Raw genomic sequence first — 26,314 nt, 5'->3', positions numbered from 1 at the left:
CAAATTCCCTCAACTTGTGTTTATCTGGCAATGTCTTAATTTCACCTTCACACTTAAGAGACAGTTTTCATGGATATATGATTCTTGGCAGGCAATTTTTTTCCTTCAATTTTTTAAATATGTCATCCCATTGCCTTCTTGCCTGCATGGTTTCTACCGAGCAGTCCAAGTTTATTCTTATTGGCTCTCCCTTGTAGGTGACTTTTCTTTTATCCCTCGCTGCTCTTATAATTGTCTCCTTATCTTTGGTTTTGGCAAGCTTGATTGTAATATGTCTTGGTGACTTTCTTTTAAGATCTACCTTATGTGGTGTTTGATGAGCATCTTGGATAGATATCTTCTCATCTTTCACAATATCAGGGAAGTTTTCTGCCAACAAATCCTCAACAATTTTCTCTGTATCTTCTGTTATCCTTCCCTGTTCTGGTACTCCAATCACTCGTAGGTTATTTCTCTTGATAGAGTCCCACATGATTCTTAAGGTTTCTTCCTTTTTTTTTTTTTTTAATGCTTTTACCTGGTTTTTCTTCAAATATGTTAGTGCCAAGTGATTTATCTTTAAGGTCAGAAATTCTAGCTTCTGCTTGCTCAATTCTGCTCCTCTGACTTTCATTTGCATTATCTAATTCTGTGATTTTATTGTTAATCTTCTGAATTTCTGATTGCTGCCTGTCTATGGATTTTTCCAGCTTATTAAACTTTTCATTATGTTCCTGAATAATCTGAGTTCTTCAGTTGCTTTATCTGTGTGTTCCTTGGCTTGTTCTGCATATTGCCTCATTTCCTTCCTGATGTCTTGAAGGGTTCTGTATATTAAACTTTTGTATTCTGCATCTGGTAATTCCAGGAATGCACTTTCATCTAGAAGATCCCTGGATTCTTTGAGTGCCTGCTGAAGTGACCATGGCCTGTTTCTTTATGTGACTTGATATTGACTGTTGTTTCCGAGCCATCTTTAAGTTATTGTATTAGTTTATGCTTGCTTACTGTGTCATAGCTGCTTGCTTTGTTTTGTTTTGGTATGCCCCTATGGGTTGCTTGAGTGAGCTATCTTGGTTATTTTCACCTTTGGAGCTCTGGTGTCCTGTCCCCAGCTGGTTAGAGCTGTTATCAGGTATATCAGTCTAGGAGTCCATTCAGTTTTCTTGTATGAATTCAGCTCAGGTTTCCAGGCAGCTGATATCAAGTGTGTGGTACAGACTCTGTCCTACAGTCTTAGAGGGGCAGGGGTGATTGGTGTATATACTCATATCTGATTCAAGCTGGGGGTCACTCTCTGAATAAGGCAGGGGACTGAGAACTGACCCCCAAGTGTCTCTGAGAAAAACGCTTCTCTGTTCCCTACAGCATGCTGGTGGGTGGGCTCTGCAGAGGGACCATGGGCACCCAAAGATTTTGTTGTAAGGACTGGGAGGTACCAGTTATCCCTGGGCCCCTGTCACGGGTGGCTGGGAGACCCAAGTGGAGCCACCAGTCCTTAGGTCCCTGTTGTGGGTAGGTGAGGACCTTGTTTAATAGGCAAAGCAATGTCAAACGTCAAACACCCACCTCTCCACCGCACAGCTGAAATGGTTGGAGTTTGCCAACAAGGGCCTATTCTCCTGCAATAGGCCCACACAGACCCATGCAGACGGGAAAGGTGCTCAAGGCCCACAGATGGTTTATGCCTGGACAGGAGCCGCTTCTGTCCTGAGCTCCCCCAGTTAATGGAGCTAGCAAATTATCTTCTCCACCCAGTTGGAAATTTTTTCCTTCCCCAAGGCTGGGAGGACGGCTCTAGGTGCTCACCAGGGTCTATCTCCGGCCTAGGGATTCAGCCACTGACGCTGGGTTGGGGGTGAGCAGGGTGCAGTAAAATATACGCAAGTACTTAGCTTTTGCCTAGAGCGCCCTTCTCCTCAGGTTCTGGAGGTGTGAGTGGGCTGTGAGGCTGGCTGCTTCTCCCTGTGGAAACTGCGACCTAGGCCTTTTTTTTGAGGCTCCTCTTGGTAGGTCAAAACTGCCAACCTTTCGGTTAGTAGCTGAGTGCTGTAACCACTTTAAAAGCATATGAGTATCTAATTCACAAGAAATTAATTGCTGTGAGTGATGTAAAAGTAAGGATCTGATTATATTTCTTCTGTATTATAACCAATTGTCTAAGCACCAAATGTTGAAGAGTTTAATATCTTCCTATGAGATGCAGTGGCACCTCTGTCATATTTTAAGTTTCCTTACATGCATGGGCAGGTTTGGAGGCTCTATTTTGTTCAGTTGTTCTGTTTATCTACTCCTGTACCAATCAAACGGGCAGGGGCATTAAAAACCCAAGCCCCTTTTTTACCGATACATCCCCCAATGCAGCACCATGTCAACTCTGATTCTTTCTCTTTCTAATTCTCTATTTTTTCTTAGGTTTTGGTCCCTGAGGAGTCTGCTTGTTTTGTTGGGATCAAGGTATTCATTTAACAGAATAAATTTTTTTTTTCTCCCGCTATGATGGTTAAGATTGTGTGTCAGCTTGGCTGGGCCATGATTCTCAGTGTTTTGGCAGTTTCATAATGTTGTGGTTACTTCCCTGTAGAAAAATGATTTGTGACGAACCCCATGATGGAATCTGCTGAGTGGTACCCGGCAGGGGTGGGGCCTGTGGTGCCTCACTGCCCCATCAGCCTTCATCTCTCTGCCTTCTGCCGTCTACTTCCTTTTCCTGCTTGCCTTGCAAAGGTTATTGGCTTGTTCTGGATCCAGCAGCTGTCCCCTGTCTGACCTCTGGTTCTTGGGACTTGAGCTAGCAGCTTACCAGTCCAGCTTGGGATTTGCTGATCTTCATAGCCTGCGAGCAAGAGTCCTGCTCCCTGACCTGCCTATCTTGGGTTTGCCAGCCCATGCAGCTACGTGACTCAGAAGAAACCTTGCAGTCTTGCCTGCCAACCTTGGGGATTTCTCGATCGTCACAGCTTGTGAGGGGGAGCCTGCCCTGCAACATGCTCAACTTGGGTTCACCAGCTTCTGCAGCTCTGTGAATTGGGAAAGGACTGTATCCTGATCCAAGGACTTGGGATGTTTCAACTGCTACAATTGTGTGAACTGTTTCCTTGATATAAATCTCTCTCTATATATTTATACTCTTTACTGGCTTTGCTTCTCTAGAGAACTCAGCCTAAGACATTTAGTACTGAGAGTGGGGTGCTGCTCTAACAGATACCTAAAATGCGGAAGCGGTTTTGAAACTGTGAATGGATAGAGTTGTGATAGTGGCAGAGGACCAGCGCGGCACAGAACCTGCAACGGCAGAGAGGCGGCAACAGCAGAGAACCAGAAGCGGCAGAACCAGGAGACCACCGCCAGGCAGAGCTGGAGCTGACCCACGGAGCAAGAGAGCTGAGTGCTTCCATGCAGGAGGCTTCCTGGCAGAGTGGGGTGCCTCCGGGCACTTACTGGTGGAGTGAGGCTTGCCCATGGAGCCGGAGAGCTGAGTGCCTGTGGGCAAGAGGCTTCCTGGTGGAGTGGGGTACCTCCAGGCACTTATCGGTGGAGCTGCTGGGCTTTGGATCACTTGCCCCAGCAGGGCAAATGCAGGCATGAGGCCCGAGGAGCTGAGAGTCCAAGAAACCAGGAAACAGAAAACTGAAGAAACAAGAAACACAAGAAGCTGAGCTGCCTCAGTTTCAAAAGGTATGGCCATGACCTTAGGGGTTTCAAAGGGCGGAGCCATGGCCTCTGGTGTTTCTAAGAGTGGAATTGCCACTCAGATGAACTAGGAGAATGGTGCATCTAAAGCCAAGCGAGCAGAGTTGCTGTCCTAGTGGGCCTGGAAGGTGGAGCTGAAGCCCAGGGCCAAGAGGCCTCCACTCAGAATCTGGAGACTGTGGCTAATACCTACAGGCTGGAGGGCAGGGGCATTGTGTAAATTGTCTCAGAGAACAGAGAATTATTTTCAAAGCTTTGAGAGCTAATGTAATGTGTTCTGCTGACTTGCTTGGTGCCTATTATTCCTTCTTTCCCTCCAGTTTCTCCCATTTGTAACAGAAATGTCTAGCTTGTGCCTGTTTTGCCATTGTACCTTTGGAAGCAGATAACTTGTATTCTAGATCTCACAGATGAAGAGGAATTTTTGGATTTTGGACTTGGAGTTAAGACTTTTCTGTGATATGATGGGATGAATGTGCTTTGCATGTTGCAAGAATGTGATTTTTTGGGGGCCAAAGGGTGGAATTTCATGGATTGAATTATGTCCTCCCAAAAATGTGTGTCTCAACTTGGTTAGGCCATGTGTGGTTGTCTTCCATTTTGTGGTTTTAATTTTATGTTAAGAGGATTAGGGCAGGATTGTAACACTATCCTTACTCAGGTCACCTCCCCGATCCAATGTAAAGGGACTTTCCCTGGGGTGTGGCCTCCACCACCTTTTATCTCTCAAGAGATAAAAGGCAAGGGAAGCAAGGAGAGAGTTGGGGACTTCATACCACCAAGAAAGCAATGCTGGGAGCAGAGCGCATCCTTTGGACCTGGGGTCCCTGTGCATAGAAGCTCCTAGTCTGGGGGAACATTGATGAGAAGGCTGACTGAGAGAGAAAGCCTTCCACTGGAGGTGACACATTGAATTTAGACTTTTAGCCTGCTTTACTGTGAAGAAATAAACTTCTCTTTGTTAAAACCATCCACTTGTGGTATTTCTGTTATAGCAGCAGTAGATAACTAAGACACCTGCATTTCTTGATGCTTTAAGGGGAGGATTTTCAGGTCATCTATTAATCCCCCATACTGCCAGAAACAGTAGTCCTACAAGGTTTTTAAAAGCAATTTCATTCAACATTTCTATGAATTGTTCAACCCTTAAATGTACATAATTTAGTTTTAGACTGGAACTAACTATAGTGTAAATAGTACAGATTATTCAGAGGCTGAGAGCTGTCAGATCAGGTAGAAGATTTTTTTTTCGAACATTCTCTACCTCCTCCTGTTTGTTTCACATGACAACTTAGTGTTCTGTGGTAGAAAAGCATGTATTGGAAAAATAACAATCTTTCATCTTTAGCTTTGAATTAAGGATTGTATTAAACAGAAATATAATGTTCTTTGAGGGTGAAGCCTGCATACAGCCTAATGTAATGGCTTACACACAGTAGATAAGCAATGCATTTTTCTTGAATCAAATTAGAATAGAATTGATTAATCTTACTTCACTGCAAAGTTGGAATTAAATTCTTCCCAGCAATAAGCTTGAGATAGCCACCATAAGTGCTATGTTCCGTAGTGAGAAAGGACAGGAATGATCGTGAGAAAGAACAAAACAGCTGTGCAGCATTGGGGGCTACTCTCATCTAGGCTGACACAGATCTCGAAATGTCTCTGAGACTGTCTACTTATGCTCTTGTGTGAACCCGGGAGGGGTGGGGAAGAAGTTAAAACCCCAGTATAATACAGCAATAGTATCCCTTTTAAGTAGCTAAAATGCCCTTTCCTGAAGAAGTGAAACCCATAAAACCAGTTGCTGTTGGAGTGATTCTGACTCATAGTGGCCCTGTAGGACAGAGTGGAACTGCCCCATAGGGTTTCCAAGGTTGAACATCTCTACAGAAGCAGACTGCCATATCTTTCTCCCCTGAAGCAGCTAGTGGGTTCAAACAGTTGACCTTTCTGTTAACAGCCAAGGGCTTAACCACTTCGCCACCAGGGCTCTGCTGAAGAAGTGAACAAACTTAAATTTGTGCTTAAAAATTTCAGAGTTTATCATATTGGTATTGTTTAGATTAAATGTTACTTAATTATTTAATTATCATTACTTAATAATTTTATTGAACTATGATTTAATAAGTAAGAAAATACTACGGCCTGCTGATGTGACCAGGCTTAAGCCTGGCAATAGGAAACATACTTCAGCTTGGCTCCTAGAGAGGTGCCTGCTAAGCACTCTTGGAATTTTTCATCCATTGCCTGGCTCTGAGTTTCACGGAACAAATTTTTCCAATCTCCAACTTCACCTATAACACAAAAAAAACAGTAGACCCAGACATCTGTTAGAATATTTCTTCTTGATTTTACCATTTTTTGGTGCAATATTTCACTTTGAAATGTGCAAATGGACACATGAAAAAAATTAGTCTCAGAAACTAAGGTGGTTTCTTTTGTGAAATTAGCAATATCCATTGGGGTATCCCCATCTGTAGAGTAACAGGTGGTGTCCTTTATGTACATCATTACAGGGCCTGGGCCTCGATTATCTGCCACTCCCACCTCTGTCGCAACATCTGGGACCTAAAATTCTACTTTGTGGGAGTGATTTTTTCTCTCAAATCTTTTACATACTTTAAATGCCTCATGAAAAGTTAACAGTTTACAGCAGGTTTTGGTTAAGACCTTAGATACTGAAAATTTTGCCCCAAAAAAGCCACGTGTATATTATTTTGCATGAGATTAGGAATATAGTTCTCTTACTTGTTTTTAAAATTAAATTACTTCTTTCTTTATAATCTTTTGATGATTTGGATTGAAGTTGTACATTTCTTGTTGCATAGACATTGAAATCAATGTTTAGACAGAAAAAAGGTTTTTAATGACATGAGGAAAGGTATATGATATGTTAAAGAAATAAAATAAGATACAAAACTGTTTACAAATGTCATCAACTATAAAAATATCACAAATCAAGGTGGGAGGAAATGTGCTGAAAAGTTAGATGCCGCTGAGTGGAAGAATTATGGATAATTTTAATGCTTTTTTTTTTTTTGGCTTGAACAAACAGAAATTTATTCTATTTCTTCTTTTTTTTATTGTACTTTAGTTGCAGGTTTACAGAACAAACTAGTTTCTCATTAAACAGTTTTTTTTTTACACATATTGTTTTATGACATTAGTTAACCCCATGACATGTCAACACTCTCCCTTCTCAACCTTGGGTTCCCTATTACCAGCTTTTCTCTCCCCTCCTGCCTTCTAGTCCTTGCCCCAGGGCTGATGGGCTCCTTTAGTCTTGTTTTTAATGCTTTTTCATATTTTTCTGTGTTTTCTGAATTTTCTAAAAGGAGCATCATAAACAACAACAAATTTATTTCTTTATTTACTTAGAATTGTTCTATTCCAAATAGTTCTTGATTAACAATGTGTAGCAAGGTTCTATTTTCTCCCCGCCTACTAATGAAACCCTAGTATCATAGTAGTTAGAAGCTATCGCTGCTAACCAAAAGTCGGCAATTTAAATCCATCAGGCACTTCCTGGAAACTCTATGGGGCAGTTCAAATCTGTTCTTTAGGGTTACTAAGAGTCGGAATCCACTCAATGGCAATCGGCTTTTTTTTGTTGTTGTTGATGCATAATGAATCAAGGCATAAAAATCAGGGTTAAAATCAGGAATCAAACCAAAGACAGATTTACATTCAATGTTTCATTCGTAGTGGATTTTTAAAAGGAGTCTTCGTTTGGAAAATGTAGTATAGTCAAATAAAGCGAGGTTCAAATCCTGACCCTGTGATGTATTAGCTGTGCGACAATGGACAAATTAATATCCCTGAGCTCTGGCTTCAACATTTGTGAAAATAAGATTTAATATCCTCTTTGTTCTAAAAGTTGAGCCTAGGAAAGCGTCTTCTAATACGTGTTAGATTCCTGATGAATGATAGCTGTTGTTGTCATTGTTGTTATGTGAATTTCCTCTAAATCTCATTGTATCTTCATTATATACATAATAACAAATAAGACTGGCAATTCGTAAGCTATATTATCATAAATTGGCATAAGAAATTAGAATGCTTTAATAAAATTTAGTAAAACTCATCTGTGTCAGAGACAGCTAGTTGCCTATCCAATACTTGTTTTTTCCTTCTTCCTTATTAACAAAACCCTGATTTTAATTGGGGAGTAGTATACTGAACTTAAAAAAAAAAAATCACATTTCCCAGCCTCCACTACTTTTTACTACAACAAGAGGTGGTAAGAAGTCACTGAGAGAGGCTGAGTGAGGCTTTCAGCAAAGCTCTTGAAAAGGGGCTCATTTAGCTAATACAGAAGATTCTGCTCCTTGCCTGTTCCCTTTTTCCTTCTTGGAATTTGAATGTCATGATGGAGCTCCAACTGCTCTCTTGTCACCACAAGGTGACCAGCAGAAAGGTAGAAATAACCTAGGGCCCTATTATGGATTGAATTCTGTCCCCCCCAAAATATGTGTCAACTTTCCTAGGCCATGGTTCCCAGTATTGTGTGATTGTCCACCATTTTGTCATGTGATGTGATTTTCCTGTGTTGTAAATCCTACCTCTATGATGCTAATGAGGCAGGACTCAATCTACAAGATTAGGTTGTACCTTGAGTCAATCTCTTTTGAGATATAAAAGAGAGAAGCCAGCAGAGAGACAAAGGGACCTCATACCACCTAGAAAGTAGAGCCGGGGTGTGCGTCCTTTGGACCCCAGGGTCCCTGTGCTGAGAAACTCTTAGAGCAGGGGAAGGTTAATGACAAGAACCTTCCCCCCGAACTAACAGAGAGTAAACCTTCCCTTGGAGCTAGCACCCTGAATTCGGACTTCTATGAGTCGGAATCAACTCGACAGCACTGGGTAGGTGGGTTAGCCTCCTTGTGGTATTTCTGTTATAGAAGCTCTAGGTAACTAAGACAGACCCCAAAAGATACTGTGGAGCCATCGATTTCACCTTGGAACTGCCTATGTCCAGACTTCTCTTTGGGGAAAGGAAAAATAAAGCCCTGTCTTGTTTAAGCCAACGTTATCTGCACTGTCTGTTACGTGCTGACAAATTTATGCCCTAACTGACTCGATATCCCAGAAACCAATGCAATTTTACCTTTGCGGAACAGGAACCGGCCGACAGCACCGTGTGTTTCCTGAGACTTTGCTCGCATTGCTTGGAAGGTGCTCCGGGTGGAGATAGTTTCAATTTGCTCCTCAGTTAGAGAGAACCCAAGGAACTCAGCAATTTGTTTTACTCCAGAGGTCAAATTCTGGAAACAAAATTTTGAAAGATAAACTTCTATCTGTGGGACTTGTGTTCTGAGTGAAGATAGACTTCTTACACAGAATCTATTAGTGAACTAATTCCAACTCTTCTCTAGTTTGTCTGTTTTTCTCTCTTTTTAGATTTACTTTGATACTTCAGTATATACTTGGGGAATCTCTTTAAGATATTCTGCATTAATTTTACTTTATAGTTTTAATTTATGACTCTGAATTGCCAGATAATGCTATTCAGGATATAAGTAATGACAGTAGGCATAGTTAGTAGCTTAGAACTTTATCTAGGATGATATTCATCTTATTAGAAAGCAACAGACCAAAACCAAAAAGCACCAGTGCTAAGGAAATGTATTCATATGTGTTCATTTAAATTTTCTTTTCTTCTGATTCTAGTTATAATTAATGTTTAAATCCATCAAGAAAGTCTATAATTTAGAATCATAGATACTCGAAAGAATCTTGAAATTTATCTTGTCTAACTTTTGTGGAAACCCTGGTGGCGTAGTAGTTAAGTGCTACGGCTGCTAACCAAACGATCAGCAATTCGAATCTGCCAGGCGCTCCTTGGAAACTCTATGGGGCAGTTCTACTCTGTCCTATAGGGTCGCTATGAGTCGGAATTGACTCGACGGCACTGGGTTTGGTTTTGGGTTTAACTGCTTTTGTAAATGATGAACCCCAAACAGTATCTCTGACCAGTGGAGATTCACACATCTTCTTGAACAGTTTCTTAAACTGTATTCTACAAAACACCCTTACACCACAAGATGGTTATAGATGTGTCATGAAAAGGAGGGAGTGGTACAGTCAAATAAACATGTTTGGAGTTCTTTGGGTTAAACAAAACTATGGCTTTTTGCTTATTTGTTTGTTTTTTGCTACAGTACGTCTCAGAATCTTTAATGTGCCAATGCACAATGTGAACCTTCAAAGGAAGCTATATAATACAGCAGTTCCCAAATCTATTCGAGCAAGCAACCTCTGTATTCTATGGAGCACAAGTTTTAGAAAAACGATTCTAGATTAAAGGGGAAAAAGACTAAATTAGTGTCTTATTTCATGTTATATAAATGCATCCTATAAGCAGAAGGAGTGGATTAAATTACATTTTTCTTGACCTTGTTATGGAAGACTATCTCTAAAAACTCAGTTAAGATCACAGCATTTGTCACACTCCCTCCTCTTTAACATACTTTCTTCACTTCAGTTGGGGTTCCAGAATTCTGGTTTCCCTCCTACCTCATTGGTTACTCCTTCATAGTCTCTTTTGCTGATTCCTCCTCTTTTCCCCAAACTCTTTATATTGAAGGATTATAGAGTTTAGTTCTTGGTTCTCTTCTTCCCTGTCTATCTAGTACATACCTAGAGATGCAATCTCATAGCTTTAAATACCATGTAGGTACCAATGATCCCCAAATTTATATCAACAACCCAGAACTTCCTTTGCATTCAAACTTTTATACCCAAATGCCTACTTGACACCTTCATTAAGATGACTAATAAACAACTCAGACTTCATGTGTCCAAGACCAAACCCCTAGTCCTCCTCACAATCCTGCTTCACCTGCTGCCTTCTCCTATCCCGATGATATGCCAACTCAACCCTTCCAGTTGGCAAACCCAATAACTTTAGAGTCTTATTTAATGTCACTCTTTCTCTCACTATCCCACATCCAATCCAGCAGCAAGCAATCCTATTGGCTCTTCCTCCAACATACATCCAGAATTCAGCCACTTCCTATCAGCTCCACTGCCACTTATGATCTGTTCATCCTGGACTACTGCAATAGTCTCTTCACAGATGTCTCTGCATTGTCCTTGCCCTTCTCCAGACTATTCTAACACACCAGCCAGAATGACCCTATTAAAAATACACCAGCTCCTATCACTCCTCTGCTCATATCCTACAATGGCTTCCCATTTCAGAATCAAAGCCAGAGTTACTTCAATGACCTGCTGTGCCATTCTTTATCCTTCAGCCCAACATTTTACCTCTTTCCTCATTGCCTATTTCCCCCCAGATCAGCCCCACTGGCCCAGCCACATCTACCTCCTTGCTGTTCCTTAATCATGCCAGGCACACTCCTGACCCAGGAGTAGGTGAGTCCTTCTGCCTGGAATGCTCTCTGCCCAGTTACTTACTTGGCTCATGCCCTTGCCTCCTTCAGGTTTCTGCTCAAATTGCATCTCCTCGATGAGGCCTCCTTTGACCACTCTATTTTGTTCTAGACCTTGTCCAGCACTCCTACCCTCAATTCTTGGCATTTCCAAATTTCCTTAACCAGTTCTGCTGGTTCTTTCCCTACATACTATATACATATTTTATAAATTATTTATCATTCTGCCTCCCTTCCTTTCAAAGTTAGAATGTAAGCTTCTCCAGGGCAAGGAACTTTGTCTGGTCTGTTTATTGATATATTACAAGGGCCTAGAACAAGGCTAAACAATCTCTCAATGAATATTTGTAAATGATTAAAGTTTTAAAAAAAATAACATTACATGGAAAAATCAATTCACAACTAAATGCATGTTCAATTAAATCTCAATTGAGACCTGTTATTTTTCCATTATTAATAACGACTATCCATCATAAAGAAACCCTGGTGGTGTAGTGGTTACGTGCTATGACTGCTAACCGAAAGGTCAGCAGTTCGAATCCACCAGGCACTCCTTGGAAACTCTATAGGGCAGTTCTACTCTGTCCTATAGGGTTGCTAAGAGTCGGAATTGACAGAAAGGCAATGGGTTTGTTTTTTTAATCCATCATAAAAGGAAAATAAGGCAGCCATTGTTAGTATTAAGTTGGTAAACATTATTTAATTTCTGTTACATAAACAACCTAAGCACTTAAACATTGTTTGATTTTTTTTTTTCTAGCACCATACCACATATATGGAATCTTCTTTTTTTAAAAAATTGGACGCAATATTTGTTCATACAGCCAGACATTATAACTAAGTGCTCTATGTTGTAGTTTATAATAAATCTTGCTCTAGAATGTGAATAAAAATAATCTTACCTCTTTCAGGTCTTCATATAATATGAACTTAACATTTGCATCATCGATATGTTTGTTCCAATTAATTGCAAAATCAAAATAGCTTCCCCAAGAAACTAAAAACACAGGGGGAAAAATTCCTTAAGAAACTTTAAATAATTGAGGGTAAAAATGATAGATGGCTAGTTTATGCTCTAAAATACAAACTATACATATGTCTATATGCTCCTATAATATATAAGTGATTACAAACTCCTACCTCCAAAGAGCTAGCAGGAACCAGTCTCATTGTCAAATTTCTATCCATTTTTTATCTTTTTGAGCATTTTCCATAAATAACTGTGCATTAAGGATGTTGTAAAAATGAGTTGATGAAAACTATAAGATATTCATGAATGTGTAAGAGAATTAAATAATTCAGAAATAACAAAAGATAGTGAATATGAGAGCTAATGCCAGAAAGAAAGAAATGATAAGACAGGTATTATTTAGACGAGCGCTGTCCAATAGAAAGGTAATATGATTCATGTATGTAATTTTAAATTTTTAATAGCCATGTTAAAAAAGGAAGATAAACAGGTGAAATAATTATAGCATTATATTTTTTAACCTAATATATGAAAAACTATTACCATTTCAAGATGTAATCAATATAAAAAGATAATTGATGAAGCATTGTGCATTACTTTTTCATTCTGTCTTCGAAAGCCAGTGGGTATTTTACACTTGCAGAGTGTCTCATCTTGGATGCTAAATTTTTATCAGAAATTCTTGATTGTATTTAGATTTCATAAAACTTTAGAGTTGAAAAAACAGATTCACACACCCAGCTTATTTCAAACTTACTTAAAAGTTTTCCAATAAGTGAATTGAGGATCCATTTAAAATGAAAATTTATTAAAATAAATAAAATTAAAAATTCAGCTCCTCAATTGTATTAGTTCAAGTGAGAAATTGCCACACATGGCTAGCGCTACAATATTGGACAGTATAGACCTAGACATTGATTAGTTTTGCTGCTGATTATTTATATGACTTTGAGTAACTTCCTTAACCTCCCTGTACCTTAGTTTCCTCGTTTCTAAAATGGAGTCGTTATGAAGATAACCTGTCACATGCTTAAAGCATGGCTTGGCTCATAATAACTGCTCTATGTTAGCCATTATTATTATACACTCCTCACTTATCGATTATCTTATTATTTGACATTTTGCATTTATGACAATAGTAAAAAAATCTACTATCTGACTATTTTGCACATTAACAATGTACGTCTGGCAGTAATGAATGCTGAGGTGCAAGGCGAGAGTAAAGCTGGCTGTGATGGTTAGGGTAGTATGTCAATTAGGCTAGGCCATGATTTTCAGTGGTTTGGCAGTTATGTAATGATATAATTTGACAGTTATATAATGATGTAATTTGGCAGTTTTGTAATGATGTAGCCATCTTCCATTTTGTGATCTGATGTGGTCATCCTCCATTTTCACATAATGCCAATTTTCACATAAAGACCTGATCTTTGGAACCTAACCATGTCAATAAGTGAAGAGTGGGTGTATTATTGTTATCATCATTATCATGAAGCACTTGCTGTGAACCAGGTAGTCTCTAAGTGCTTTATTTATTGTGACAAATACTATAAATTGCCTACCCAGTATCGAGTATGCCTCCTTTCTTGTTGCTAACCAAACTTTGAATATTTGGATCTAAGCCAATCATGAGAATCCTGTTTCCCTCTTTTCTGCCTCTCTTAGAGCTGAGGTTGGTCATATGGCACACTTCTGGCCAGTGAGACACAAGCAGGAGTCTGCTGGAAGGTTTCTGGCAAAACTATTGCTTTCTGGAGATAAGGGATACATTCAGTTGGTGCTACCTTTCTTCCTTCTTCCTGATCTCAAGGTAATTCGTGGAGCCATCTTGAAGGCATGATACAAAAACCATGAGGGAGGGGCCCAGAGAATGGCTCTGACCTTGCTGGGCTACTGAACCAGTCACCTTCCTTCAGACTTCTTGTCAAGTGAGAAAAACATAACCTGATCTATTAGGCCACTGTGGTCAGGTTTTCTGCTCTTCCAAATATACTGTTAACCTATACACACACTTTTGTCCTTCAGTTCTTAAAGCAACCCTATACGATAGGTACAATTGTTATGACCATTTTGTATATGGGGAAAGAGCAGCCCAGAGAAGTAACCACTTTAAGGCCACACTGTTAGTAAGTTAGGGGTATTGCCATCATCCAAAATCTGTCTGACACTAGAGCTACTGCTGCCAAACACAGTGCAACACTGTCTTCCTCAAAATCACACAGGCAGGAAGTGACGTGAACCTGGGTTTAAGTTCTAGCTGCTACTTAATGGCTGTGTGACCTCTCTCTGTCTCTATCTCCTTCTCTTTAAAATGAGGATAATAATAACATTGTCCTCACAGGGTTCTGGTAAGAATTAAAATGAGATAATATATGTTACGGACAGCGTGTAGTGCCTGGCATGAAGTATCTGCTCAATAAGTGGTAGCCATTTTATTTTATCTAATATTTATTAAGTTGTAACAATAAGTCACTGAGTCGAAATCGACTCAATGGCAACGGGTTTAATAATGACTAATGAAGACCAATCCAGGCCTTCTCATTCCAAATCCTACACATTTCCAGTACATTCAGCTGCCTCTGTAAGTTGAATTTAAGAAGTTTGCAAGGCAGGAACCCCATCCATGTTATCACCCCCGCATCTTACCATCATCAATCAAATAATTAGGCTAAAAGGATGAAAAGGGTGACAAAGATTCCTTAAAATAGATTGTCCCAATGGCGACAGGCTTCTTATTATTGATTATTCTTTTGTGTTATTCCTGGGCAACGTTTCAGACTTGCTTTAACTATCTCTATCTCATCTTAGTGAGGGATTACTAGACAAATCAAAGCTTTCTTAATCGTGTTTGGTACCATTTACCACCTTCTGTGTGCTTTCTTTTCTCCTACACCCCAATCCCAATATTTAATCTTTGCTAAGGACTGGGTTTGTTTTTTTTTTCTTTTTTTTGTAAGGAGATAGTTTAAGAGCTTGACTGCTAACAAAAAGGTTGGCAGTTCGAATCCACCAGGCACTCCTGGGAACCCTATGGGGCAATTCTATTGTACCTTATAGGGTCACTATGAGTCGGAGTTGACAGCAATGGGTTTGGTTTTGGGGTTGGTAAGAAGACAGTAATGCACCCAGCCTCTGTGTAAGTGGGATGGTGTAGCATTGCTGCGCTGATCACCCTTAAAGGTGGCCTTGTTAAAGTAACTTGGCAACAACTTGTTTAGGGTCAAAACTTCTTTAGGGTCACCAGGTATTAATTCTTCCTTCTGCTACACTGTAAAGACTCAACAGAGCCACTAATGAAAAGAAGCGTTCATTAGTCTCTGGTCACCTCACCCACAGAGTTAGAGTCAAAGCCACTTACAAGCTGTGGGACTTTTGGCAAGTTATTTAACTTTTCTGATTAGTTTCCTCATCTGTACAATGGGCTAATACTGCCTTATTCATAGTTTGTTATGAGTCTGAAATGAAATCATGTGTATACAACACTTAGTTAAAACAGTAGATATCAATTACCAGAGGTAAAACTTCTACATAGTCTAACAACAACAAAAAAAACTTATTTTCTTTCTGGCAAACAAATGTCATAGGTGTAGTTGCTCAGTGTCACGGTTTTGTTGTTGTTGTTTTTTGTTCCTACATTGTGTTCTGTAGAGACTTAACGGAAAATAATTAGAAATGGTTTTCTTTGTTATACGCCTCTTTGTCCCATGACTGTTGTATGGCCACTCAATACTCATAATCAACATATGAATTATATAAGTTATTTTTAAAAACAGGAATGTATTTTAATTGTTTGATGTGTGGAACTCGTGGTGCTGTAAAACTCCATTTAAATGTGATGTTTTGGTCCTTGAATACCTAAATCTTCTTTTTTTCTTTACCAAAAACACATTTGAATTTTCATATTTATGTGATCACCTGTTGACGTAAGAAGAATTTTTTTTTTAACCATCAGCCATACCTTGTCCTTTCATGAACTGTCTGAAGAATTCATCCCAAGAGCCGTAGCTTGGAATATCAGGCACATCATTGTGAAAATGGAAAAAAGATACTGCAGTATCTTTAGGGTTTCGAAATAACACCAATATCTAAGGAGAAAAAACTCATTTAATTTATTTAGTCTATGTTTTGAGCTTTGAAAAAGTGAGTGAACAATATCACTGTGTCCTCCCATATATTACACAATTTTGTTAATATACAGGGAAAGGATGACAGTAAGAAATGAAGAATCAGGAGGAGGCAGATGGGGAAGTCTGAGGGTAGGAAGGAAGAACAGGAAGGAAAAGAAGATGGATATTGTAGCTGAGGTTTGCTAATGAGTTTAGACGTTAAAAAGACATGTAGAGAGGACTTAAAGAAAAAGAACAAGCTTGCTAGAATAGTCCCAAGAGCATGATCTGAAAGGTTAAACCCCCAAATAAAGGAAAAATTACAGAATAATTTTAAGGGTAACAAAAATAATCCTTAGATTTTGGTGGGAAAAGATCAAAGATTGGCAAGCTCAGTCTTTGGGGTCCGAGGCGGGATATTTGTGGGTAATATGAAAACCAAACCTGCTGCTGTTGAGTCAATTCCGACTCATAGTGACCCTATAGGACAGAGTAGAACTGCCCCATAAGGTTTCCAAGGAGCGGCTGGTGGATTCGAACTGCCAACCTTTTGGTTAGCAGTCGAGCTCTTAACCACTGCACCACCAGGGCCCCATGAGTGATATAGACAGGGGCAAATTAAACAGTAAGCAAAGCATGCACAGGCTTACTTGTGTTCACTTATTAATCTGTAGTGCACAATTTCACAAAGGTATGGTGAAAAACAGGTGAAATTGTGCTACAGGTGACTACCTGTGACTACAGGTCAGTAAGTAAGCACAGGTAAGCCTGTGAGTACCTTGCTAATTGGACAATCCATCCCTGGATGTAGATGAAGCAGAACCCATGAATTTCCAGGTTACGTCTGTCTTCTCTGATGAGGAAAGTGTGAAATAAACGTTGTAAAGAGCAAACCAGAACTGAAGAAAACTAAGAGGTTGTAGGAGACCACTGGCTGTTCCTAGTGAGTTTAGACTTTCTGACCTATGACCTGCATTTCATGAACTGAGAAAACTGCAGAACACATTATTAAGTGCTGTTAGTGACATCTGAGGTATCTGAGAGGACGTCTGAGAGGCCAGAAGACGAGAAACAGAAAGAAATTATTTTACTTTCAGAAAGGGGAAAGAGAAAGATGTGGATTTTGCAAAATACAGATTTGTGATTCCATTTGGGCCACCTAAAAAGTTTTTTTTTTTAGTTAAAAGAGGAAGCAGTAACCACTAGGGGGCAACATGGCTCCTCTACGTACAGGTCACAGCTTACTAACAACAGGTTTCTCTTGGACATGGTTTCTAGATGAGCACGTGAAGTTGCTTAGGATTTCTCGTGCAAAAATAGCAGAATGTAAGCTAAAAGCAGGAGCAATTAGACATTGAAAGCGATTGTGTAATCATGTGCAAAGGATGCTAAATAATTCATGTAAGTCTACCTGGAGATTTTTAACACCTTTCCTCTGTCCTGGTAGGACCATAGTTAACAGTTCAGTAAATGATTTAGGTAAAGATATAGAAGCTACCAAAAAAAAAAAAAAAAAAAAAACTAGGAGGGAAAAATTAGAATCCCAAAATACCTTGACAGTCAAAAGAAATGAGCTAACAGGATAAAATTGAATAGCATTAATTTTTTTTTTTTTTGGAGGGGGTTGATATACTAAGATCTAAAAATCACCAACACCCTCCACCTAAATATAGTAGATTCTTGGTATTTTATTTTACATTTCAGTTTATATTTGAGGCTTTGATTACTATTCTCTAGTTACCCTGGCTTGTTGCAGTTTACATTTTATAAAGATATAAATTTGAACTGTAGGGGCCAAGAGACTGGTGTGTGGATGGATTTCCAGAAGCACTCTTACCTCGGCTCTGTTACTCTTTTCTTGCCCTTATATTGTTACAAGAGCATGTCACAAGAGCATGTCACAAGAGCATGTCACAACAGCATGCAGGGTCTGTTCAAAAGCCTGCCTGCTCCAAATCCAAGTGCTTTGTAAGTTACTTTAGCCCTGTTGCTTACAGAATCATTAAGGAAAAATAAGAGTTACCGAGAATTTGCAATTATATTTAACCGCATTTAACAGGGGAAATTATGTTACCATGGTATTTCCAATTTTGGAAATTCCAACTGTGTCAGAATAAGAAAACACTGTTTAACAGAACTGTCCAAAGCTGGCATAGAAGTGGAGGAGTTCCCTCATCAGAGGTGTTCAGACAGCAGTGGAATTCAAACAACTAACGGGAATAGATCAGCAACCTTTAAGGTGTCTTCTAATTCTAAACTCATAGAATTCTTGTGTCATGGTCACAGGCAGCTAATTTTAAGCTTTAGTTCCTTTGTGGTTTCTTCCTTGCCTCCTCCTTTGTTTCTCCTCCTGCCTATTACCATTGTAGCTATCTTAACTGTTTTCCACTTTCTTTGTTATTCATTATCCGAGATTTGACTCTATGGCAACGGGTCTGGTTTTGTTTTTTCCCTCCCATTCTTATTTGTAGGATTCAAGTCTTTAAGGATCGATTTTGATTTATTCTAATCCTTCCCCCATCCACTGCCCCCCCCCCGCCTCAGCGAGAAAAGAGGCACCAAGAAATAAAAAATGCAGGGGAGGCCAAACCAAAAAAACCAAACCCATTCCATTCGAAACTATGCCAACTCATAGCGACCCTGTAGGACAGAGTAGAACTGCCCCACAAGAGCTTCCAAGGCTGTAAATCTTTATGGAAACAGACTGCCACACTTTCTCCAGCGGAGGAGAGACCAGGGGACAGAAAACAAAAAGGATTGAGTAAAAACTAGTAACTATAGGAAATATACCAGTACTGATTAATGAAACAAGATTTTTAAGCAAAAGATGACAGCCAAAGCACCTATGGTTATGATGCGTGACATAAAGTTTGATATTATATATAAAACTCGAAATAGTTTCAGACTTCAGGTAGTGATCTCGGAAGGAGTCAAAGGAATATTTGCTCATGTTAGTAGGTAATATTCTTTTGTGAAACTCTAAGTATCCTAGTGATTCTGGAATGTATTCACTATAAAATAGATTGTAAAAGATGTTTTACTCTATGTATGTTTTGCATCTTAGTTGGAAATGCCTTTGACTGGAATGAAACTACAACAAATATATATGAAGAAAGAAATAATAACAACAAACCAAGCCAAACCCATTGCTGTCAAGTCGATTCTGACTCATAGCAACCCTATAGGACAAAGTAGAATTGCCCCATAGGGCTTCCAAGGAGTGACTGGTAGATTTGAACTGTTGAGCTCTTGGTTAGCAGCCCAGCTCTTAACCACTGTGCCACCAGGGCTCCAACAACAACAACCAAAGAAATATTAAATTCCACACATCATTCAAATTCTACCATATAATGCAGACAGCCAATGTCTATACATAAAAATTTCAAATAGAAATACCAGTAAGAAGGGATGCTCACCTTGGCATTATTCTCGAAGATGGATCCAGGTAGTTTGTCATAATGGAGATGAGTTGCCAGAATCCTTGGTGATGAAAACTGTTTCATTCTCTTAAAAATACACACAGTAAGGTGAAAGTATATATACCATATTTTTACGCAAATAACGAGTGCCTTCTATGTTCCTTTGCCAACCGTGCTCTCCCCCCACAAGGTATTTTCATAAGTGCCACTATGCTAATTTTTTTACATGTTGCTGTAAAAAAAACAGCATAGTGTGCTTACAAAAATACCTCAAGGGGCTGGGCATGGTTGGCAAACAAACATAGAAGATGCCCATTATTTATGTAAAAATATGCTAGATATAAACCAGTGGCCATCGAGTGGACTCCAGCTCAAGGCTACGTCATGTGTGTCAGACCAGAACTGTGCTGCATAGGGTTTTCAACGGCTGTGATCTTTTGGAAGCAGGTCTCCAGCCTTTCTTCTAATCTGCTTCTGGGTGGACTTGAACTTCCAACCTTTTGGTTGGCAGTAAAGCACGTTAACCTTTTCCACCACCCAGGGACTCCCTATACATAGATACAGATATACAGATACATAGAATTGCTCTTTAGCTTGGTATCTGAATAGCAGTTTCAAACTTTGTTTTCTCCTTCTCCAATTTTTCTTCACTTATACTTTATATTATAGGGATGAAGAATGAAGAATCATGAATAAATAATTAAAATCATTCTCTTGAACTTCTTTGTTGGATCCTGCTTACCCAATCTTTATTGTCATTTTTTGAACAATGTGCTTTTCCCCATAATCATACCAAACATATTTTGTCTCAGACAGCTCATAATCTGCAGTCCCTGCTTTCAGTTAATTTGCATCTCTTCTATATTCAATGTCTTTAACAGAAATAGTTGTCTTTCCATAAACCCAAACCCAGTGCCGTCGAGTCGATTCCGACTCATAGCGATCCTATAGGACAGAGTAGAACTGCACTGTAGTTTCCAAGGAGCACCTGGCAGATTTGAACTGCAAAACCTTTGGTTAGCAGCTGTAGCACTTAGCCACTACACCACCAAGGTTTCCTGTCTTTCCGTAGTGCCTACGAATTCATTTTTTTTTTAACCAGTGGAACCTGGAAGTCCAGAGAATCTGAGAAATATTTTAGGACAGAAATTCTCATCAGCATAAAGACTCGGTGATTGATTCTGTTTTGTTAAACTATTTCTACTGATAATTTAAAAAGTGGAATTATTTATTTAATTCACCAGGATGAGGGTTTTACTTAAAATCAGACTTTCAGTACATGCTATGAAAGGGGCCAAGGCTTCAAGTTTTCAGCTCCACCTTTGTGGAGATCAGTGCTTGACCACTTGGCTACAATGTATGTATTCACCACAAGTGACAAAATGATACTTAGACGTTTATAGCTGATCATTCTGTAAAAACTTAGTGGAGATCCCAACTCAAGCAAAGGGACAAAAAAGTAGATTTTAAAAATAAAAAACAATTTAAATCAATGATATGGGTCCAAATGGTGATTAGTAGTAATAATATCTGAGTTATATCAAAGTGCGATTTTTAGTTTTTGAAGCACTTTTGCATCCATTCACAACAATCCTCTCAGGTAGATACTATAACCCTCATTTTAGAGATTAGGAAACCGATTTTGAGGTTTTAAGCATGTTGTCCAAAATCACACAGGTGGTAATTTTCAGATTAAGTTTTAGAATGCTCTTTCCACTAAACTTCACTGCCAAAAATCTCATAAGGACATATGAGAAGTGGTAAAGTTCTTGAAAGAATTAGAAAACTATTCGCTGGATTAATTGAAGTTAACTGTAACAAAACTTGTTAAACATAAAATACTAGCTTGTGAAAATGGATGATACAGCCACACTGTAATCAATGCAAAGGCTGTTTTTGTTGTTTGTTGTTGTCAAGTCGATTCCAACTCATGGTGACGCCACGTGTGCTGAGTAGAACTGCTTCATAGGGTTTTCAAGGCCGTGACCTTTCAGAAGCAGACCACCAGATCTGTCTTCTGAGGTGCCTCTGGGTGGGTTTGAACTGCCAACCTTTTGATTAGTAGTTGAACAAGGTATATCTTGTTTAAGGAAATATATGCATTCTAGAAAATTTTTCTGTAAAGTGACTAACTGTTAAGCAAATCACATCTTCTCACTGATTTCCTTTTAAAATAAAAGGCACGTTGCAAGTATCTTTTCTCCTAGATAGAATGAAATTACACTTATATTTTTTTTTAAAAAGTCTTTAAAAATAATATCTGAACAAAAAAATTTCTGAAAATTATGGACATCAAACAAACAAAAAAAACCAAAAAAACTCACTATACTGTTCTGAGTTAAAACATTTTTCAGAAACCCTGGAGCTAGAATCTTTTCCTTCATTCACCTTGCGCTACTATTAATGTTAATTTGATGCCTTAAAAATCATCTGGACCTTTTTGCTAAACCTGGGAATTTCTTTAACAGGAAGGACAACTTTTAATTTCATAATTAGAGCTAAGACTAAGAATGCAAGGACCTGGAGACAGAAGCAATGCCTCGTCTTACATTCCTACTAAGGCATTCGGTGAAGCAGAAAGAACCCTGGGCGTGAACAGGAATAGCAGGCTTTCTGTGAGGTGAAAGGAGAGGCCCCATGAGTACTGGGTGCTGAAGTGCAGGGCTGAGTACTGGCATGTGAAAATCCTGATTAGGAATAAAAGCCCTTCTCAGTGTCAGGAAGTTCCCGCTCATGTTCCAAAGTGTTGTTTCAAATCAGTTGTTTGGAAATTCAAATCAACATCCCCGTGCAAGCCAGTCTACCAAACTCTATTTCAATCATAACAGAAACCTGTTTATTTCAATAATAGGTAAAAACACAATCACATACAATAGTAACAGCTGCATTGGTAAGGTGAGAATGACCTATGACCCACTATGTAAGATGTTTTTAAAAGGGAAATTGGAAAGCTGGACAAATGTCAGCATCATTTTAAATGTAATGTTAAACACTCTCTTTACAGAAAAGGTTATGCAATGGCCTTGATAAAACCAAGGCCAAACCCATTGCCGTCGAGTCGATTCCGTCTCATATAGACCCTAAAGGACAGAGTAGAACTGCCCCATAGAGTTTCCAAGGAGCGCCTGGCAGATTTGAACCGCAGACGTCTTGGTTAGCAGCTGTAGCACTTAACCACTACACCACCAGGGTTTCCATGGCCTTGATAGGAGAAGTTAATAGGACTTTCTTTGGTCCATCCATTTCTTAAAGCTTGTTCACTTATTCTCCCCACATCCCTGAGCCAGACCTGACTGAGCCTCCATTTGGTGATTCAGTACAGCTGACCCTCCCAGGCCTGGAACCTAGAGGCTCAACATAGCTGCTGTCCCCTCTGATGCCTCCTGAGTTTCCTTTGCTGCCAACCACATCCAGGATTTGGCAGTTCTCTCCCCACCCCAGCCCCTGAGTCCCTGGACACCTCAGGTACGATGCATTTTTTTGCTACAGGAGTCCTGGTAGTGAGACCTATTGTGTATGTTACTGAAAATGGTTTCCTTGGATTCAGCTTTCCCTTTCCAACTGCATTTCTGGCATTTCTAGAGGGCGCTGGTCCTCCTCACCCTTGTTCTGTCCAAGCTTTAAAGCCCTGAGGCCGACCCTTCCCCCCACCTCTTTCCTGCCTTCCCTGGGGCAGGGAGCAGAACGTTAAGTCTCACACCAAAGTCACGCCCTTCACACACATCAGTGACTTTGCTCTCTCAGCTACTCCTTGATCCTTTCCAGCCTCTCTCCTTTCTCTCTCTCTCTCACACACACACAACACAACGAGAGTCATAACTGAGACAAGGAAATCAAAAGTAATACCTTATTAGGAAAAGATTGGAGACTGCTGACATAAAGTAAGGTCAAAATGTTCTAGGCCTTAGAGTAACCCCCTGCTAGAATCCTACCCATGTCTATGTCTTCAGAGATAAAACTTCTTCTGGTTTTAGTTCATTTCCTGGGGTTTCCCAGTTTACTCTGCACATACCCTCCTGAGCCCGCCACACACACTTTTTAAAGCAGACTGTAGAGTGTAGTGGCTAAGAGCTCAAACTTTTAAGTCAGAAAACTTGGCTTCAGTGTGGTTGGGCGTCACTGTTCATGGAGGTCCCACAGGCACAGGCCCTCACTTCCTTGCCTTCCTCACCTCAGTCTTTTGAAATTTGTATTCTGTGTACACATTATCTGGTCAGACAATAAATAACAGTTTTAAAAGAAGGAAAAAAAAAAGAAGAAGAAAACTTGGGTTCAAATTTTGGTTCTGCTATTTTTAGCACAGAAACCCTGGTGGCTTAGTGGTTAAGTGCTATGGCTGCTAACCAAGAGGCTGGCAATTCCAATTTGCCAGACGCTCCTTGGAAACTCTACGAGGCAGTTCTACTCTGTCCTATAGGGTCGCTATGAGTGGGAATCCACTTGAGGGCAGTGGGTTTGGTTTGGTTTTATTTTTAGCACAGTTAAGTGCTTGACTACTAACTAAAAGGTTGGTGGTTCAAATCCACCCAGAGGTGCTTCGGAAGAAAAGCCTAGTAATCTGCTTCCAAAATGTCACAGTCCTGAAAACTTTATGAAGTTCAGTTCTACTCTGCACATATGGAGTCACCATGAGTCAGAATTGACTTAGCAGGGACTGTTTTTTTTTTTTTTTAAACTTGAGCAAGTCACTTACCTTTTATGCTTTGTAAAATGGGGATGAGCTTATTCTGAGGTAAAAGATAATCCTTGAAAAGAGCTAAGAATATGGTAAACACATAATAAATTATAATAATTATTATTTAATTATTAGTATTGTGTTTTCTAAACTTAAAACTAAAGAGCTGCCAAAATGGAAGAACTCTTTCTATGACACCTTGCTGCTTTGTACTGACCTGATATTTTTCTGGGTCTCCACATTCAAGAACTGGGAATTCTGGATAGTTATACTTAATTTTTGAAACAGCAAATATTAATTCACTAACAATATGGAGAAGCCAATTTGAACCTATAAGAAAAATCAGAGAATAAAAGTGACTCATTAAAGAGTCTTAGTATAACAAAAACATGTAACTTCAGCATATGCGCCATAAAATTAAAACCTGCAATCATTTCTTGAGGTGTACAAATGATTCCCCTGGGTTTGAAACAACCTGGGCTGGCGGGGGGAGGGGGGGTGGTACATAGATTTTTGTGGAAATGACATTTACTTACGTTATTGTACAATTCAACTAATTTTATTTCTCAGATTTCTCCTTAACAAGCGACAACACTTCTTTTGGAATTTAAAATATATTCTTTATAAAACAATGTCATGCTCTATAAATTATCATGTTATCAATTATTTCACCTTAAATAATGAATATTTCCTGCAGAAACAGGTGCTTTGGATTTTATAAAAACTCAGCATCACTGAAGAGGAAGAAAAATATTAAATGAGGTTGACTTTAATAAACAGAGATGAAATAACAGTTGAAATAAAAAAATAGATTATATAAAAACAGGATAATTTAGATTCTTAATTCCTTATCTCCCATTAATGAAAGACCTTTGTAAACCTGCTTGGAGAAACTGGAGGATTTGCATCCTGAAAAATAATCTCTAACATGGAAATTATCATATAAATTACAAAAGTGGCAAAGCTTTTGCTTTCGGTCAAAAACCAAGACGATAATCTCTACTATGATCGGTGCTCCGTGGCAACTGGACTTTCCACATCATGCCTCTGCATTCTAGCCCCCGCATCCATCTCCTTCCACCCGCTATCATACCTTTTTTTCACACAGATTTCTCCCCTCAGATACTGGGGTTTTTAAATCCAGCAGTTCTATTGATTGACTTGACGGCGTCCTCACTGATACAGTGAGCATCCGGCAGCTTTACACAAAGATGAACTGACCTCCTCCCATCTTTGTCTTGTACCCTCCCCAGCCTACTCCCTATGCAGAAGTGCCCTTGTAGAAAATGATATATTATTTACCACACTTTGGATAAGATGCTAGCACTATGTCATCGCTCCTGGCTTCAAAGGTATCCAAGGCTTGGAAAGTTTCTGAGGTGCACATGGTGACTGGGTAAGGAATCCCCTGATGGGTAAAAAGTAAGCGAGAAAGTGCCATTTCTTTTGATTTTTCCAAAGCTTCATCAATGTAGTCAATAAATTTAGAGTTATCAGCCATGTTGTCTGCCTGCTAACCAAACTGCTCTGTGGCTGTTCAGGGTAGTAATTACTTATAAAGGAGCTCCTCAGAGAGTGGAATAAAGGGCTCCTCCCATTCACATGAGAATGAAATAATTTAATTCTCATCCACTACCTAATCCCCCCCCTCCCCTTTTGCATAGCCTTCTCTGTCAAAAGAAAGACAAACCACAGGTGCAAAACAGGCTGAAGATCAGTGAGTATTAACCAAAGGGCTGATTATATTACCATTTTCGGCAACTATCCCAGTGAAAGTAAGAATGCAATCTCTTAAGAGAAAATAAATTATAAGATATTTAATTGAATGAGGCATAGAATTTTCCTATTAGCAAAAATCAGTTCACTGAATGAAACCATAGCATTCTCCGTGACTCCAAAACAAACCATTCCACGGTTGATAGCTTTGCACATATATCCTACGCTGCATGACAAGGAAGCAATGGGATTGTGAGGTAATGTACCAGGATGGAAAAGAGCTTGGGATCTTGAGCACCAGGTGTGGATCTGTCATTTATTGGCTCACTAGATTTAGAAGTTGGAAGATCTGAGTTTGAATC

At 39.4% G+C, this 26,314-nt stretch overlaps 1 protein-coding gene across 1 annotated transcript; it reads right to left on the bottom strand.

The window, feature by feature from the left end:
• Positions 1-5,620: 5,620 nt before the first annotated feature.
• Positions 5,621-25,990, bottom strand: SULT6B1 (sulfotransferase family 6B member 1). Its single transcript, XM_003416113.4, has 7 exons — positions 25,539-25,990; positions 24,454-24,566; positions 19,559-19,648; positions 15,995-16,121; positions 11,969-12,063; positions 8,780-8,936; positions 5,621-5,966 (listed from the first exon to the last, which is right to left on the bottom strand). Exons 1-7 carry the CDS (start codon positions 25,735-25,737, stop codon positions 5,836-5,838), a joined length of 912 nt encoding a protein of 303 aa, XP_003416161.2. The 5' UTR covers positions 25,738-25,990; the 3' UTR covers positions 5,621-5,835.
• Between the last annotated feature and the right edge of the window lie 324 nt (positions 25,991-26,314).

The sequence above is a fragment of the Loxodonta africana genome, chromosome 26 (assembly GCF_030014295.1).
Source record: "Loxodonta africana isolate mLoxAfr1 chromosome 26, mLoxAfr1.hap2, whole genome shotgun sequence".
Taxonomy (NCBI): Eukaryota; Metazoa; Chordata; class Mammalia; order Proboscidea; family Elephantidae; genus Loxodonta; species Loxodonta africana.
This window is presented reverse-complemented; position numbering and strand designations above follow the sequence as displayed.

Bases quoted from the DNA above. Each gene is read 5' to 3' on its own strand.
- SULT6B1 (XM_003416113.4), bottom strand. From the start codon at position 25,737: ATGGCTGATAACTCTAAATTTATTGACTACATTGATGAAGCTTTGGAA. The intron at 12,064-15,994 runs GTATGGCTGATG...CTGTGTTTTTAG, and splicing joins ACAGTTCATGAAAGGACAAG to TTTCTTGGGGAAGCTATTTT. The intron at 8,937-11,968 runs GTAAGATTATTT...TTTTGTTTCCAG, and splicing joins TATATGAAGACCTGAAAGAG to AATTTGACCTCTGGAGTAAA.